The 14,285-nt window shown below is 32.8% G+C and overlaps 3 protein-coding genes across 7 annotated transcripts; all 3 read left to right on the top strand.

The window, feature by feature from the left end:
• Positions 1-160: 160 nt before the first annotated feature.
• On the top strand, positions 161-6,957 carry LOC128895616 (double-stranded RNA-binding protein Staufen homolog 2). 4 transcript variants are annotated; one of them, XM_054158351.1, is made up of 6 exons: positions 161-353; positions 868-942; positions 1,047-1,255; positions 1,327-3,143; positions 3,254-3,507; positions 5,804-6,957. In XM_054158351.1, exons 2-6 carry the CDS (start codon positions 890-892, stop codon positions 5,946-5,948), a joined length of 2,478 nt encoding a protein of 825 aa, XP_054014326.1. In that variant the 5' UTR covers positions 161-353; positions 868-889; the 3' UTR covers positions 5,949-6,957. The 4 variants fall into 4 exon arrangements, with proteins under 4 accessions (XP_054014326.1, XP_054014328.1, XP_054014327.1 ...); XM_054158353.1 differs by having other exon boundaries at positions 3,254-3,437; XM_054158352.1 differs by lacking the exon at positions 5,804-6,957 and adding an exon at positions 4,003-5,627.
• Positions 6,958-7,105: 148 nt separating this feature from the next.
• On the top strand, positions 7,106-8,441 carry LOC128895630 (cilia- and flagella-associated protein 20). Its single transcript, XM_054158377.1, has 2 exons — positions 7,106-7,719; positions 7,799-8,441. Exons 1-2 carry the CDS (start codon positions 7,444-7,446, stop codon positions 8,102-8,104), a joined length of 582 nt encoding a protein of 193 aa, XP_054014352.1. The 5' UTR covers positions 7,106-7,443; the 3' UTR covers positions 8,105-8,441.
• Positions 8,442-8,565: 124 nt separating this feature from the next.
• LOC128895622 (zinc finger protein 433-like) lies at positions 8,566-13,468 on the top strand. 2 transcript variants are annotated; one of them, XM_054158364.1, is made up of 5 exons: positions 8,566-9,857; positions 10,914-11,153; positions 11,222-11,451; positions 11,510-11,902; positions 11,992-13,468. In XM_054158364.1, exons 1-5 carry the CDS (start codon positions 9,696-9,698, stop codon positions 12,335-12,337), a joined length of 1,371 nt encoding a protein of 456 aa, XP_054014339.1. In that variant the 5' UTR covers positions 8,566-9,695; the 3' UTR covers positions 12,338-13,468. The 2 variants fall into 2 exon arrangements, with proteins under 2 accessions (XP_054014339.1, XP_054014340.1); XM_054158365.1 differs by having other exon boundaries at positions 11,525-11,902.
• Positions 13,469-14,285: the final 817 nt, after the last annotated feature.

A 14,285-nucleotide genomic window follows, 5' to 3' on the forward strand; every position in this document is an offset into this window, starting at 1 on the left:
TTAATACTGTTATAATTGGCAAATTAATCGTATTTTTAGAATGACGAACAGGAAGTTAACTAACATTTACCTTGTGTTGATTTTAAAGAAACGAGAAGTATCGATAATTGAAATCGATATTGCGGACTTTTAAAAAAATCGGCAAGTAGGATGTCCTTTGGAAGGGATGAGAGACTGTGGTCGAGAGGTTCACATCAAAATGGCCGCATTTTAGTCTACAGACGATTTTTCTTTACTGTTTGCCAATAGCCGTGTAAAGGGCCTGGCAGTGTTCCCTAAAGTAGCAGATCTGTTTCGCTGGAAATTTTACTATTGAATAACGTGAAAATTTTCGTGAAATAGAACAAACTTTGGTAAGAAAATACGACGCATAGTTCCGCTGCCAAATAGCCGGGCCAAGCCCATTGTCTATTGACTAGTTCAGACGAAGAAAAGATATTTTTCTCTCTTGATCAACGTCATTATATTCCTTTCTTGTAAACTAACTTTTTCAATTCTTTTCATAACGTGGATAATGCAATGCTCATTTGCAACTACTGTCAGATAGATTTCAAACTTAAGTTATTGTTTTTAAAATTGTAAAATTATTTTTCGTGTATTAATTTACGTTAAGTAATGTAGTCTATTTGTGAAAGAAAACGACTATTGCTAACATTATTATTACTGGTCATTACTTGCTAAGTCTAAATCTTGTTTATATTCGGTATTTGTTATTATCTTTGTATAAATAAACATTTAACTTTTATTTGAAAACATCCATATAAAGAAAGAAATTTGTTGTAAATGAACCATACAAGGTTAACCAATGTATAGATTCTTTTGCTTCAAATATACTTTTGTCTTATCTAATGTCTTTTTTAATTTTAGGTTTTGCACAATATCTTATAAGATGTTACGTCACCAACATCATACAATGCAAAACCAACTTAGAGATCATAATAGGTTTGTGATGACTCTTTTATTATATGTAATATAATTACATGCTCAAAATTCTATGCACATTTTGTTGTTACTACAAGCAATTTTATGCTATCATCTTCCAATAGAATGGGAGGTCCGATGCGTCCTATGCAGCAGGCAAACATGGCCCCTTTACATCAGCCGCAGCATCCATTACCGCATCGGAATCCACATCAACAAATACTGTCCATGCCCCCCCATCAACAACACATTCATCACATGCAACATCCTGGACCACCGCATGGAAATCCACGACAACCGATGTTGATGGGCATGAATGCACATAATACAAATGGTAACATTAACGGAATTTGAATCATCTTTTACATATCGACAACGTACTCTTAGAAATGCATTTCATTTCAGGCACTGTGGTTAGTGTCAGTCTAAAAGACCAAGCAAACACTGTCTCTGTGACTCTACAAAATCCAAATGTTCAAACACCACCGTATGCGCAACAACAAAATAATCAACAGAATCCTCCTCCGCAACACATGCAACAACAACAAAATATGGAACAAAATAAGTCATCCACAAATGAAAGCAACAATGGAGAGTCCAGAGATCAGAGTCCTTCTACTCAAAATCATGTCAACGCGACTGATTCAGCTTTGGCAAACATGAAAGAAAAGACCCCGATGTGCTTATTGAATGAATTAGCACGGTTTAATAAGATTCAGCATCAATATAGATTGACTAATGAACAAGGACCAGCGCACAAAAAACGATTCACGGTAACACTGAAGCTTGGGGAGGAGGAATATGTCGCTGAGGGTCCCAGTATTAAAAAAGCACAGCATAGTGCTGCGACCGAAGCATTAACGCGAACCTGGTATCAACGACCTCCACCGAAACCTACTAAGGCAATGAGAGTTGGACATCCAGGAAAATGTTTCAGCGGTTCTGGGAACTTGCCTCCAACGGTCGAATTAAACGCTTTGGCTATGAAGAGAGGAGAACCTACTGTTTACACTTTTAGAAAAGCTCCACCAGCAGGGATACAGAAATATGTTCCGGGTTTAGACCTTTTTCCTCGAATATACAATCCGCGTTTACCTACGTTGACTCGTGGTGGTTACCTCGTAGAACCTCAATTGTATCTAGTATCCTTGAAGGTAGGGGAACGTGAATTTATTGGTAAAGGACTGACAGGTCAAGCAGCACGACATGACGCAGCTAGTAAAGCTTTAGAGGAGTTACGTCAATTACCATTACCGGAAGAAGTGGCAAACACTTGTAATACCGGTGAAAATGGTGCATTAGGTGAAGCTAAAGATCCTATTGCTGAGTTAAAGAGTCCTGTATCGTTAGTTCACGAGAAAGCATTAAAACGTGGTTTACCTGTTAGTTTTGAAGTTGTATCGGAAATTGGGAAACCCCATATTAGGACATTCAGAACAAAATGCACAGTTGGAGATAAAATCACATTAGGCGAAGGACCATCAAAGAAAGTATCAAAAAGACATGCGGCCGAATTTATGTTGGAAGAACTTAATCTTTTGCCTCCATTGACCGAAACTATACAAAATCGCCCGCTGCGAGTCAAACGCAAACCACCAGCAACAAAGAAAAAGTCACGAAACTTGATAAAAGTTTATCAGGAACCACGTTCTGAATCGGAAGTTGCGGAAGAAGTGAATCCAGTTTCACGATTGGTTCAGATACAGCAAGCTAAACGAGAAAAGGAACCCGTTTATAATTTAATAGAAGAAAAGGGTACACCTAGGCGAAGGGAATTCGTTATGGAGGTTACTATGGGACAACATTCAGCGCAAGGAATGGGTCCTAATAAGAAGCTAGCCAAAAGAGCTGCGGCAGAAGCTCTTTTAACGCAATTAGGTTACAGTAAGCCACAGCGACAGCCTACAAAGCCATCAATAAAAACAGGAGAAAGCGAGAACACTGAAACAAAACCTAGGAAGGTCACTTTCTTAGAAGATGAGCAGATAAATGAAGCTCAACCTCATCCAGTAGGAGGAACTATTGGGCGTCAGTTAGTACCTGGAATTTTATTAGTCGATGGAGGCCAAGAATCTAAATTAAGTAGTGGACCCAGTGTGGAAATTGTTGCTGAAGAATTACGAGGCCAACAACAAAACCCAGCCACAGTTTCTCCCAAAGATCAGTTGAAATATCTCTCTCAGTTATTTAACTTCAACGTGGAATTCAGTGACTTTCCTAAGGTAGTCATCGATATTAACAATTTGTTATAACTATGGAAAATTAAATCAGTGTAAAATAAGAAATTGAATAGTATGCTTCGTGTAATTAATGTTTTGTATATTAATTTCAGCCAGCAGCAGTAAATAAGGAATATCTCTCACTTGTAACGTTAAGTACAGATCCACCGCAAGTTTGTTATGGCAATGGGCCGACAAGGAGTGCGAGTCGTAATCAAGCGGCATTGAAAGCTTTGTGTACTTTAAGTAAGCTGGGCCTCGACAATGCATCTAATTCGCAAACGATAAAGGATAAAGGTGCGTCTGGAGATGGAATACACATTAGCATTCAAGTTAAGAACAATATAATGGATGGAACTATTGATAAGTAATTATATAATAATATTTAAGACTTACGTATTATAAGTTCAATTTATGTTGCCATTTTAAGGCATTGCAAAGGAAAACTAACTTATAGACTTTCACGTAGTCATTGATGAGAATCAGATATGTTTGAAAATGATTCGAGTAAAACGAGTGATTTCATTATAGGTTTAACATTAATATCAACGTTAATGTTAAACCTTAATACTTTGAACTGTATCGTAAATTTTTAAGATTAACGATTTGATTGAATTTTTCTTCGTTTATTTTATAAAGGGGCACAAATATTAGTGTTTCGTGTATATTATTATTATTATTATTACTACTACTATTATTATCATTAATGTTATATGCTTTTAGTATTTCTCATTATGTATCAAGATTGCAAGGTTTTGTTTTTATTAGTATGTACGTTGTTTTTACGTAATCTTTCTAAATTATTTTTACGTAGTCCTAATCGTACATTCTATTTTTATTAATGTATTTGTATATATTACAGTTGTTGAATGAACTAATCGGTGGGAAAATAGCTCTCCTCAATCTCTATCTGGGCCTTATTACATGGTAACTTCAAACGTTGAATCACCAATGACTCAGTCTTCGCACATTACGCCATTGCTTCTTTAACTTCATGGATCGCGTATTTTGAAGATCAATAGCTTTTTATGGAGGATCAATCTTTTGCAGTGCCTTAATCGCACCAGAAAACTGCTCAAGCACCAGTAACTAAGAAGTCATTGATGAGAGTACAGAAAAATGTCTTTCTTTTAGAAGCGGAGACATCTGATCAGTCCTAACAGTCTTCGATAGACTCCTATGACGATTACAAAGCGTAAAGCTTGCGCATACTATTGCGTATGGAGTATTTAATTTAAATCATTTTTCTACGCTTAAAGAGTACACAGTAGTACCTTTGGAAAAGAATTATTGGTGCTTGATCAAGATTGTGATCCTAACAGTGAACATCGATTATGTCATATTTATTATAACTTCATTGATAGGACCACAATCAAGTAACATAAATTGTTAAACATCGTAATTGAACGAAAATGGTCATTCTCCAAAGAATCGTGGTTTATGATCAAAGAAATATTGTAGACACGTTAAGTGAAGAAACTATTGAAATCTGAGATAAAATGCGGCCATCTCTTAATTTTTTTTATTTAATCCTTGGCTTTCTCATTCTTCGCGAATAGAATGTCTATTATGTCGTATTACCTGACATGAGCGCATGTAAACGAGTAAATCATTTTCATACAAAATTCTTTAAATGTTTTGTTGATCAAAGCGGAATCTTTATTAATGATTATTTTGACATTGTATATAACTATTGGTATGTAAAAAGAAATGCATTTTTTTCAAAATGAAATTCGTCTAGAATCTTCGAAAAGTTACGTCTCTCCAATCGAATAATCAAATGGAAGAAGATTGCAAAAATTGTAAAGCCATTGATTCTCATTTTCTATTAAATTAATAGTATGATAGTACTACAACAATTATAAATGACAGTATTAATTAGAAAGAAATAGTAAAGCTTTGGAAATTCATTGGGGACTCGAACTTTCTCGACTTTTCTACGAGTTTCCGTTTAAATCTTGAAAATTGAAGAAAGGTAATGTGATATATTCATATTATTGCCCCAATTTGCTTTTTGGTGGGGCCTAGAAGCACTCTGGGGTTATATTCGTGTTTTGCAAGGTATTGAGAAGTAAAGGACATTCAAATTTTCATACATCCGTTATCTAATAAAAGAATAAAAAATGATTTTGGATGTATTGGAAATTGTAGTTGAAAATGGTAATAATTCAAAATTTGTTCCGTTGCGTCATAATTATTAAAGAAATACGTTTGATTTAAGCTTAAGGAAATAACGTATCAACATTCTTGAAACGACGTTGTAAATTTTGTCTTATTACCGAAAATTAAAAAAAAAAATAGTATAATAATGAATCAAGGTAATAGTCTTAATCGTAACTCTGTTTAATAAACAAAGAAGAAGACTACGATACCACTTTTTTCGTCGAAGACTTATCTTGCATTCATTATTCCCATTAAATTATTCAAAAAATGTCTCGAATGATATTCGGCCATTAAAAAAAAAAACGGAAAAAAAAGAAAAAAAAACATAAGCAAAGCGGTATTGTTAAATTTCGGTAATACGATTGGTTTTCCATAATTTGTAATACGCTCCGTGTTACGAAGATGGGAAAAAAGAACTATTACCTATGCGGTTTACAATACTTTTTTCTTTCAGATAACCTTTCGTAATGCGCGATAATACCTTCCGAAATAATTTATAGGTCGCTCGAGGACGAGTTAATGAATGTTCCTTTTGCTGAGATATCGCTTCATAGGTGGGCCTTTCTTCTTCACGTGGGATTCATTGTTGCGAATAAAAGAATACGAGGGAAAAGATTAGCGATAGCCTCTCCTTCTTTTGCATAATTTTTGTCAGCAAATGAAAAAAAATCAACACGAATCCTATGAAAGCATACCCCTATCGCAGGACCTATTTTATTCGCGTAAACTATAATACAATAGTTAGTCGTAACAATAAGCGAATAAAGTATTAATTACTAAGATGTACGAAGTGGAAGTATCTCGATGGAATGCGAAGATAAATCCGATTCCAAGAGATAATCCGAATACAGTAGAATAAAAGGTCACATTCTAAACGTTCATTTTACAAACAATGCTTTCCTTTCAAATCTGTAACTATCGGGCAGTTACTGTAGCGATACCGAAAACTGCGTATTTAATTGTAATTGAACTGAAAATTACCGATTAGTAGCAACGTATGTATATTCTTTTTTTTTTTTGTTTCAGTTATTAATACGTAAAATGCACACAAATTGAATCACGTATATAATATTTTAAAGGACTATAGCAGTTTAATGTCTATGTTTAATGAGTCAAATGTTAAATTTTGATAGGTTTGTACCGATAGTTAGAGATAATTTCAGTGGAAGCAAACGAAAACACAAATAAATTGTCAAAATATTCCCGTCAAAAGATTTAAATCACTCTCAATTTAATTTCGTAATTCCGTACGTATCTACATTTATCAAAAATAATGAGATCATCCTTTTTTCCACGAACAAAACGTAAAGGAGATCTTGATTCTCGATTGTTTTTTATATTAATGCATGGAAAATGAAAATTGCTCTTAAAACGAGTTAGTCAATTTGTTTCTCTTGTTCGTTCCTTAAAAGAGTACCGTCGCAAAATATTATTTTTAGTAACATTGATCAAAAAGCGAACGATCTTAACGGAAAATTAAGAAGTAGAATTATGGCAGTAGAGATTTTACACTGATAGTTTTTTTATGCCGACAGATCGTTAATTCCGTTAAAGAACAAAAAAAAAAAACATTTAATACATAGATGTCTACTGCTTATTTAAACTTTATTGGTTTGTATTTGACATCAATAAACGATTGTAAAAACGTTAACATTTACATTACTTTTATCTTTTGCGTAAAAATCCATGGACAAATTTTTAAAATAATATTTATTTTTAGTACAGTTTAGTACAAAGTCGATAAGTTTGATATCGATAAACGTGAAACAATCGATCGATGTTCGATTCCGCTATACATCTAATAGCAACATTGATCAAACACAAATTTTTATAGGTTATGCTCATTGATAATGTTATTTAGAGACTAAAATTCCTTAATGAAAATGTTAATTTGAAATAGAAATGTTTTTTGTTTATTGGACAATGTCATGCATGTTAATTTACGGTTTCGAGAAGAGAATGATTTGAGATATGTAACATTTCAGTGGATGTCAGTGTTATAAAAATGAATGGAGGTTAAGTTGTCAACACCGAGAAGTATACGAAATTTCTTAAATTCTTCAAGCGCATGTTTTCAATAATAATAAGTTGTTGGAGGAAAATTAAATAAAATTTAGGGAGAAATCGTAAACAAGAGAACATGTTTAAGAATACTTTTCAAAGTGGATTTCTATCGATCTTATATAGTATCGGTAGTAAGCCTTTGCAGATTTGGGATAAAAAAGTACGGAACGGACATATAAAACGAATTACGGATAACGATATACAAAGTTTAGTATTGGAAATATTGGGTAGTAACGTTAGTACTACATATATCACATGTCCAGCAGACCCCAGAAAAACGTTGGGTATAAAATTGCCATTTCTGGTGATGATTATTAAGAATTTAAAAAAATACTTCACGTTTGAAGTCCAGGTAAGACTCTTACTTTAATTATTCAATTATAATATTATACATTATTAAACAACAATCTGTTACAAATTCTTCGCTTTAGGTAATTGATGACAAGAATGTTCGGCGTAGATTTCGAGCTAGTAATTATCAATCTACAACTAGAGTGAAACCATTTATTTGTACAATGCCAATGAGATTGGACGATGGATGGAATCAAATTCAATTTAACTTAGCTGATTTTACTAGACGTGCATATGGAACAAATTATGTGGAAACGTTAAGAGTTCAGATTCATGCAAATTGTAGAATACGAAGAGTATATTTTTCTGATAGATTATATTCCGAAGACGAATTACCCGCAGAATTTAAGTTATTCTTGCCAATTCAGAATAAAGCAAAATGTTAAATTAGCTGAAATTTAATAATACTTTACAAGATTTTTAAACATAAAGTAATAATCCATTATTAATCATAAATTAATCGATTTTGTGATACTGATTTTCATTTAACATTTATTTAATAAATATATCATTTTTACTTTGACAAATCTTTTTTTGCATGTCACGATACTAATAGTAACACGACAATGTTTGAGAAAAAATGATACTGCATTAATGTATATATTACATGAAATACATAAAAATGATTCCTTTCATAGTTGTATGCAATTTATATTTACTTAATTGTTTGTGAGCTTAACTTCTGTATTCTGAGTAAAATAAACCTAATATGTATTAATTAATCATTTTTAGAAATTTGATACCATTATTAATTTGGTCGGTAATTTAATTTTCTTAGAGTAAAGAAGAATTTAGAAAAATAAAAAAGTCAAGTTCATAAAATATATAGAGACGATTATAAAAAATATTTATTAGTTATGCATTTAGAAAAGTGGAATCGAGTATTAAATAACAACTAAACCCATACGTACATCGGAATCTGCTGAAGACAAGATAGCGTTCATATGTACTCGAGGCGCGTACATTAATTGCTAATTATTAAGTATTGATTTTTTTAAATGGGGCCGTAACATATCCAAGGGGGAGGCTGTTCGTTCGCAAGTATCTGGAACTATTTTCCGCACGGACAAAAACGTCCACATTTATCCCTCCCTCCAAGCGCGTAGTAATACACGAGTGAACAAATGGCGGGAAACTTTGGAAAAATTGTCATTAATTTGGAGGATATCAAGCAACTTCCGACGAATAATATCGATCGAGATCTATTTCTAATGATACGAGTTTGCGAATCTATTAAAAGAAAGAATCTAACAGAGAGTCGCATAATGGCGAAGGTAGAAAATGGAAAAATACAAACGAATGGGTGAGAGAAAATGGCGGACCAATTAAGAGTACCGCGCTGATACATTTTATTCTTTATTTGTAGCAAGGGGTAGTATTTTAGGAATGCGTATCCAACTATTTCACGAGAAATCCTTAATTATGGAGTAAATAGCTAGAGATTGCAATAAAAATTACGTAGCCATCCGTAACGGTAATATCGTTTAATACGAGCGAGATCCATAAATAAAACAATTGGTTATATACATATGTTTTTCAAATCGACGAATGCTATTATATATTTTGTATTGAGCACTCGTTTCGGGAGAGAGACGCCGACGCCCGGCGCCGACGTCGTTTTTAAAGCGTCAACGTTGTGCCGGAGTAATCTCACCCAATCCGGGCGACTCATAAGTAAAAAAAAATCGTTAGAATAATCAACCCTCTCCGACAAGCTGGCAGGTCGTAAAAATGCATCGGTGAAAAGTTTTATTGCCGAAACTTTTCGACGTTTTTCATCGAGGTGCTAAGATAACGAAACAGAGAGGGGGGTGGGAAAATATAATAGTAAGCAATGAATTTAACGTTGTGAAACGTGAAATCGTTTAACGTAATATTTTTAATCTGTGATTGTTTATAATATATAAATCGGTGGAAAGAGACAAGGTTTCGTTCGTGTGAGTGATACCTTGCTCATTTTGTTTCTTTCTTTTTGAAATGGGTACGGCGGGTCGCGATTTTGAGCGCGATCGGGAGGACAAGCTCCACTGTCGAATTTGTGCTAGTGACATACCAAGAAACGATGGGGTCCACATTTTCGCCGAGGATGGTAGACGGCACTACCTGCAGACCAAAATACGAAAATATCTGTACATCTTGGTGAGTCTAACCGCGGCTCCATGCGAATTACCGCGATCATCGTTATGTGTGCGCTTGCATCTATACACTTGAATTAACGCTTGTGTCTCGAGATTTTTTCGAAATATCAACGGCACTATCATCAATCGTATCCCATTTTCGCCATTTTCCATACACGTGACAAACAATTGCTGCACTTACGTGCGTTTAAAGTTGAAATACGGGAACGTCTGTCATATTTGAAAATCTAACAGTATCTCACACGTGATGAAAATTACAAATGCTACATATATTACAAACAAACGAGTATACCTACAACCTACAATATAATTCATTCGAAAAGAATTATTATTATAATAATAAGTGGATCGATTAATTAATTAAATATAAATTTTTTATACAAAATAACTCGAGATAACTTATAATATTATTTCACGAAATGTTTAACGTTATTTCGAAATATTGATACTCATATTTATTAATTGTGAAAGATTTACAAACCAACTACTTTCCGAGAACAGCATTATTACGGTCGACGAAAAAATGCATTTTAGCAAGCGAAATGTTAATCAAATTTTATGCGTACCTGTGAATTAACGAAATAATTAACTTAATCGAAATTAATATCGAATGTACATTTCGAAATAAGGTCTTCGAAGAATTCGTTATTATAGAATGCAAAAATATTAAAACATTAGCATTTTATTGATTACAATAAGTATACTGTATGCGCTATACGACTAGCGCATCTATAAATATAATTCGGTATAACAAAATACTCATAAACAATAAGTGACGTTTTTTTGAAATTAACGATACACGAAACATTTTGTATACTATAAATACATTACGATCAAATATTATTTTCAATTACAATTGAAAAATTTCATTGTTGACATAGGCAATAAAATTAATTTTTATTCTGTATAAAAGTTGTGTTATGAGAGGAAGGTTGTTAGATCTCTATTTAGAAATTTTTAAAAATTAGCCTTTGCTTCTTAATTCATTCAATAATTACCATTTATTATTTATCACTTTTTCATGAGTACTATAAATAAAATATTAATTACATTGTAGGTGTCTACAGAAGATAAGTTATCAAAGATGGTATGCGCTACATGCATTAAGAGATTAGAAAACATTCATCGTTTTGCAATGATGGCATATAGAACACAAGAGAAATTAAAATTGCAATTATATAACACGACAGACAATACAAGTGCTGAGCAAGATGTAGAATTGCAAAGTATTAAAGATGCGCAGGATGCAACAAAGAAGATGGAAGATCGGGGGCTATTACATACAATATTAACAAAAGTAAATTGTAATTATTACGAATTTTATGTTACTTAACAGATATACATTCAACTTACGTTACTTTACAGGGTGCGATAGAAATTCTGACCGAAGGTGAACCATTGGGACCATCGGAGCTAATATCACAGGATGATAAATGCCCTACTCCGAGTATGGAAGAAATGGAAGTCAAAGTAGATCCAATGTTATTTTTACAATGTGGTATGGAACAGTCAGAATCGGAAAGTTCTGAGGAATCGGATACAGAAGAAAAAATAACAAGAGTAGATACACCGGAACCATTACCGTTAATGAATAAGTAAGACTATTTACGTTAGTATTAATGATCTAAAAAGATAGTATATTTTTTAAATTAGATACATTTCCCATAGAATTGAAAAAATAAAAAAAGAGATAAGGGATGATAATAATGATAGATCACACGAAGATGACGAATTTGTTTCTAATGTATCGTCAAAACCCCACGAATGTACGATATGTGCTAGATCCTTTATATCTCAAATTGGTCTACAAAATCACTTATGGTCTCATTTGCCTAAAGATAAACGACTCGATGGAAAGCCTATTCTAAGATCTCAACAAGTATATTCTACAAACGGTGTGCTTCACATGAATACTGACAGCAACTCGTCTGGAAATTTCATCTGTCCGATTTGTAGTAAAAAAATTTCTACTAAGGGAAATCTAAAAGTGCATTTGGAAACACATCGGCCTAAAGGAAAGTATGGTTGTGATATATGTGGTAGAATGTAAGTATTTGTATCAAAGAATTAATATTACTGTACAAAGCTACATCAAGTCAAATAAATAAGAATAAAGCCATTAATTATTCTTTCAGTTTTAAAACACAGTCAAATTTATTCAGACACAAAGAATACCATGGTGGGATACAATTTCCATGCAATGTATGCGGAAGAGTTTATCCAACGAATTCTACGCTACGAGCTCACAGTATAACACATTCGGATTTGAGACCACACGCGTGTCCTCTTTGTGATAAAACGTTTAAAAGAAATCAGGATTTGAAATTTCATATAAATCAACATACAGGTGCGAGACCGTATCAATGTCCATATTGTCCAAAAGCTTTTGCAAGTTCCGGGAACTGTTTTTCACATCGTAAAAGAATGCATCCTCGAGAAGTACATCGGGACAGACAAAGAGCGGCCGATTTGATGAGATGAACCATGGGTAGTCAATACGAAGAATGGTTGTAGTGGAAAGTAATTATTTGTGGAATGATCGTGATAGCTATTATGAAGAGAACGAGCTTTAGTTTTGAATATGGTGCTATCGAGAAAAGCAACAGAAATTTGTATGCTTTAATTGAATTGTTTACAGTTAGTGTTAGGTATATTATTGTTACTAACAGGCACTTAGTTGTTTGTTCTTATGCCGTTACTAGGCCTTTACACAGAATAGAAACAAACGAATATATTTTTTTTAATTTTTTATCTTATCAATGTTGCTGGACGTATACTTCCATTGTTGTTGATGAATTTAGTAATTATTATTTATTGACTCGTACATAGTACAAGTGATAATAATAATAGGTTTTAAACTTTCTAGTTAAAGTAAGAAATTTGTATTTTTTACTCCTTTATCTACATTTAACTTGTATACATTTTCTTCTTCACCTTTGAAGGTAGAAATTACAATTAGACCGCCCTTAATACAATTTCTTAGAAACGATTTTACAGTAATATAATACTTGAATTAAAACGAGCATCATTGATAGCATGATGCCGGCAACACCATTAAATTCAAGTGGAGTATTATTCAAATAATTCCACGTTGCTACAAATTAACCCATCGATAACGAATACACAATAAAACATAATGTTCTAAAAATATGATTTGTATAGAAGAAAGTAACGATTGTTCGGTAGTGAAAGAAGTTAGTAAAATACAATGTAACTGTGATTTTTATAAATCGGTAGTATCTTTCAAATACAACAGTTAATTCGTATTCCGGTGGGTTAAGTACTATTTAAATTTGGTATTGTAGCTATCTACGGAAAAAAGGAAATAGTATCAGTACAATTGAAAATGTAATATTATTCATTTGCACTTATCTTTTGTAATCGTAAACTAGGCGTTGAACGTAATATTTTTAAACAGCGTGTATTTAGTATTTTTCAAAAAACAAAAGGTACAAAGGTTTGAACATTGATATCATTTCATATTTATTTAACAGTTTGTTTCCTTGTTATAACAAAAGGTAAATAAACTCGAGCGAAGACGAAGGTTCTAAACAAAAAAAAAAAAAAAAACATTATTTTGTTCATATAAAGAGCTGTTCAACAGCAATTATTTCATAAGATGATAATTATATGAAAAGGTGAAAGTGACCAAAAGAAAAGAACGGAAAGAAAGAAACATTCGTGAAAATGGACATTTTGTAGTTTGAGGCATATTTTTAACGCAAACGTGAACATCATCATTGAGTAACGTTAAGACTGTATACGAACATTCTGTGTCAAATTAGAATAAAATGTAAATGTAAGAATAGTATACGATATCAATGGCCATATTGTCATAAAAGATGAGTCTAGTTTATTCAAATGCAGTATTAATAAATTAACTATAAAACAATGTAGAAGCCGTAGCTGACGTTACAAACGATTATAATAGTATTCTTTTAAGCTGGATTAACGATTAAAGTAAATGTTAACTAAAGTCTGAGTAGTTTTAGGGAAATTATAGATAAGTTTAGAGGAGTCATGTAATTGTAGAAATCATAGTCCGTGCTTCCGTATATTGTACACATTTGCACATGCGTTAGATAGTACAGGAAGAAGGGATGAAACACGCAAAAAAATGTTCAACAATTGATGCGTAACAAATACGTATCTAGGGCTTACACCAGGAAAACTGTGTAAATACGTTGCTACATTAGCGTAGTAAGGTGACCAAGCTTTCGTCTCGTTGAAGATGAAAATGAAATCAGTCGTAACAAGAAACGGAAGTTGTATCGTAAATTTATTTATCAGAATATCTTCTCCGATTTAATCATACACGAATAATTTAAATTTACTTTTCAACGAAACTTTTAATTGAAACGTTACATTATTATTACTTTGTTGTTAAATAGCGATCGACTCAACATTCGAACAACGTGATAACTTCGAT

This window comes from Hylaeus anthracinus, unplaced genomic scaffold (genome assembly GCF_026225885.1).
Source record: "Hylaeus anthracinus isolate JK02 unplaced genomic scaffold, UHH_iyHylAnth1.0_haploid 5, whole genome shotgun sequence".
Lineage (NCBI taxonomy): Eukaryota > Metazoa > Arthropoda > Insecta > Hymenoptera > Colletidae > Hylaeus > Hylaeus anthracinus.

Coding starts and splice junctions, on each gene's coding strand:
- LOC128895616 (XM_054158351.1), top strand. CDS start 890: ATGTTACGTCACCAACATCATACAATGCAAAACCAACTTAGAGATCAT. Junction 3,144..3,253: donor AATTCAGTGACTTTCCTAAG/GTAGTCATCGAT, acceptor TATTAATTTCAG/CCAGCAGCAGTAAATAAGGA. Junction 3,508..5,803: donor ATGGATGGAACTATTGATAA/GTAATTATATAA, acceptor AATAATTTATAG/GTCGCTCGAGGACGAGTTAA.
- LOC128895630 (XM_054158377.1), top strand. CDS start 7,444: ATGTTTAAGAATACTTTTCAAAGTGGATTTCTATCGATCTTATATAGT. Junction 7,720..7,798: donor ACTTCACGTTTGAAGTCCAG/GTAAGACTCTTA, acceptor TCTTCGCTTTAG/GTAATTGATGACAAGAATGT.
- LOC128895622 (XM_054158364.1), top strand. CDS start 9,696: ATGGGTACGGCGGGTCGCGATTTTGAGCGCGATCGGGAGGACAAGCTC. Junction 9,858..10,913: donor GAAAATATCTGTACATCTTG/GTGAGTCTAACC, acceptor ATTACATTGTAG/GTGTCTACAGAAGATAAGTT. Junction 11,903..11,991: donor TGTGATATATGTGGTAGAAT/GTAAGTATTTGT, acceptor TTATTCTTTCAG/TTTTAAAACACAGTCAAATT.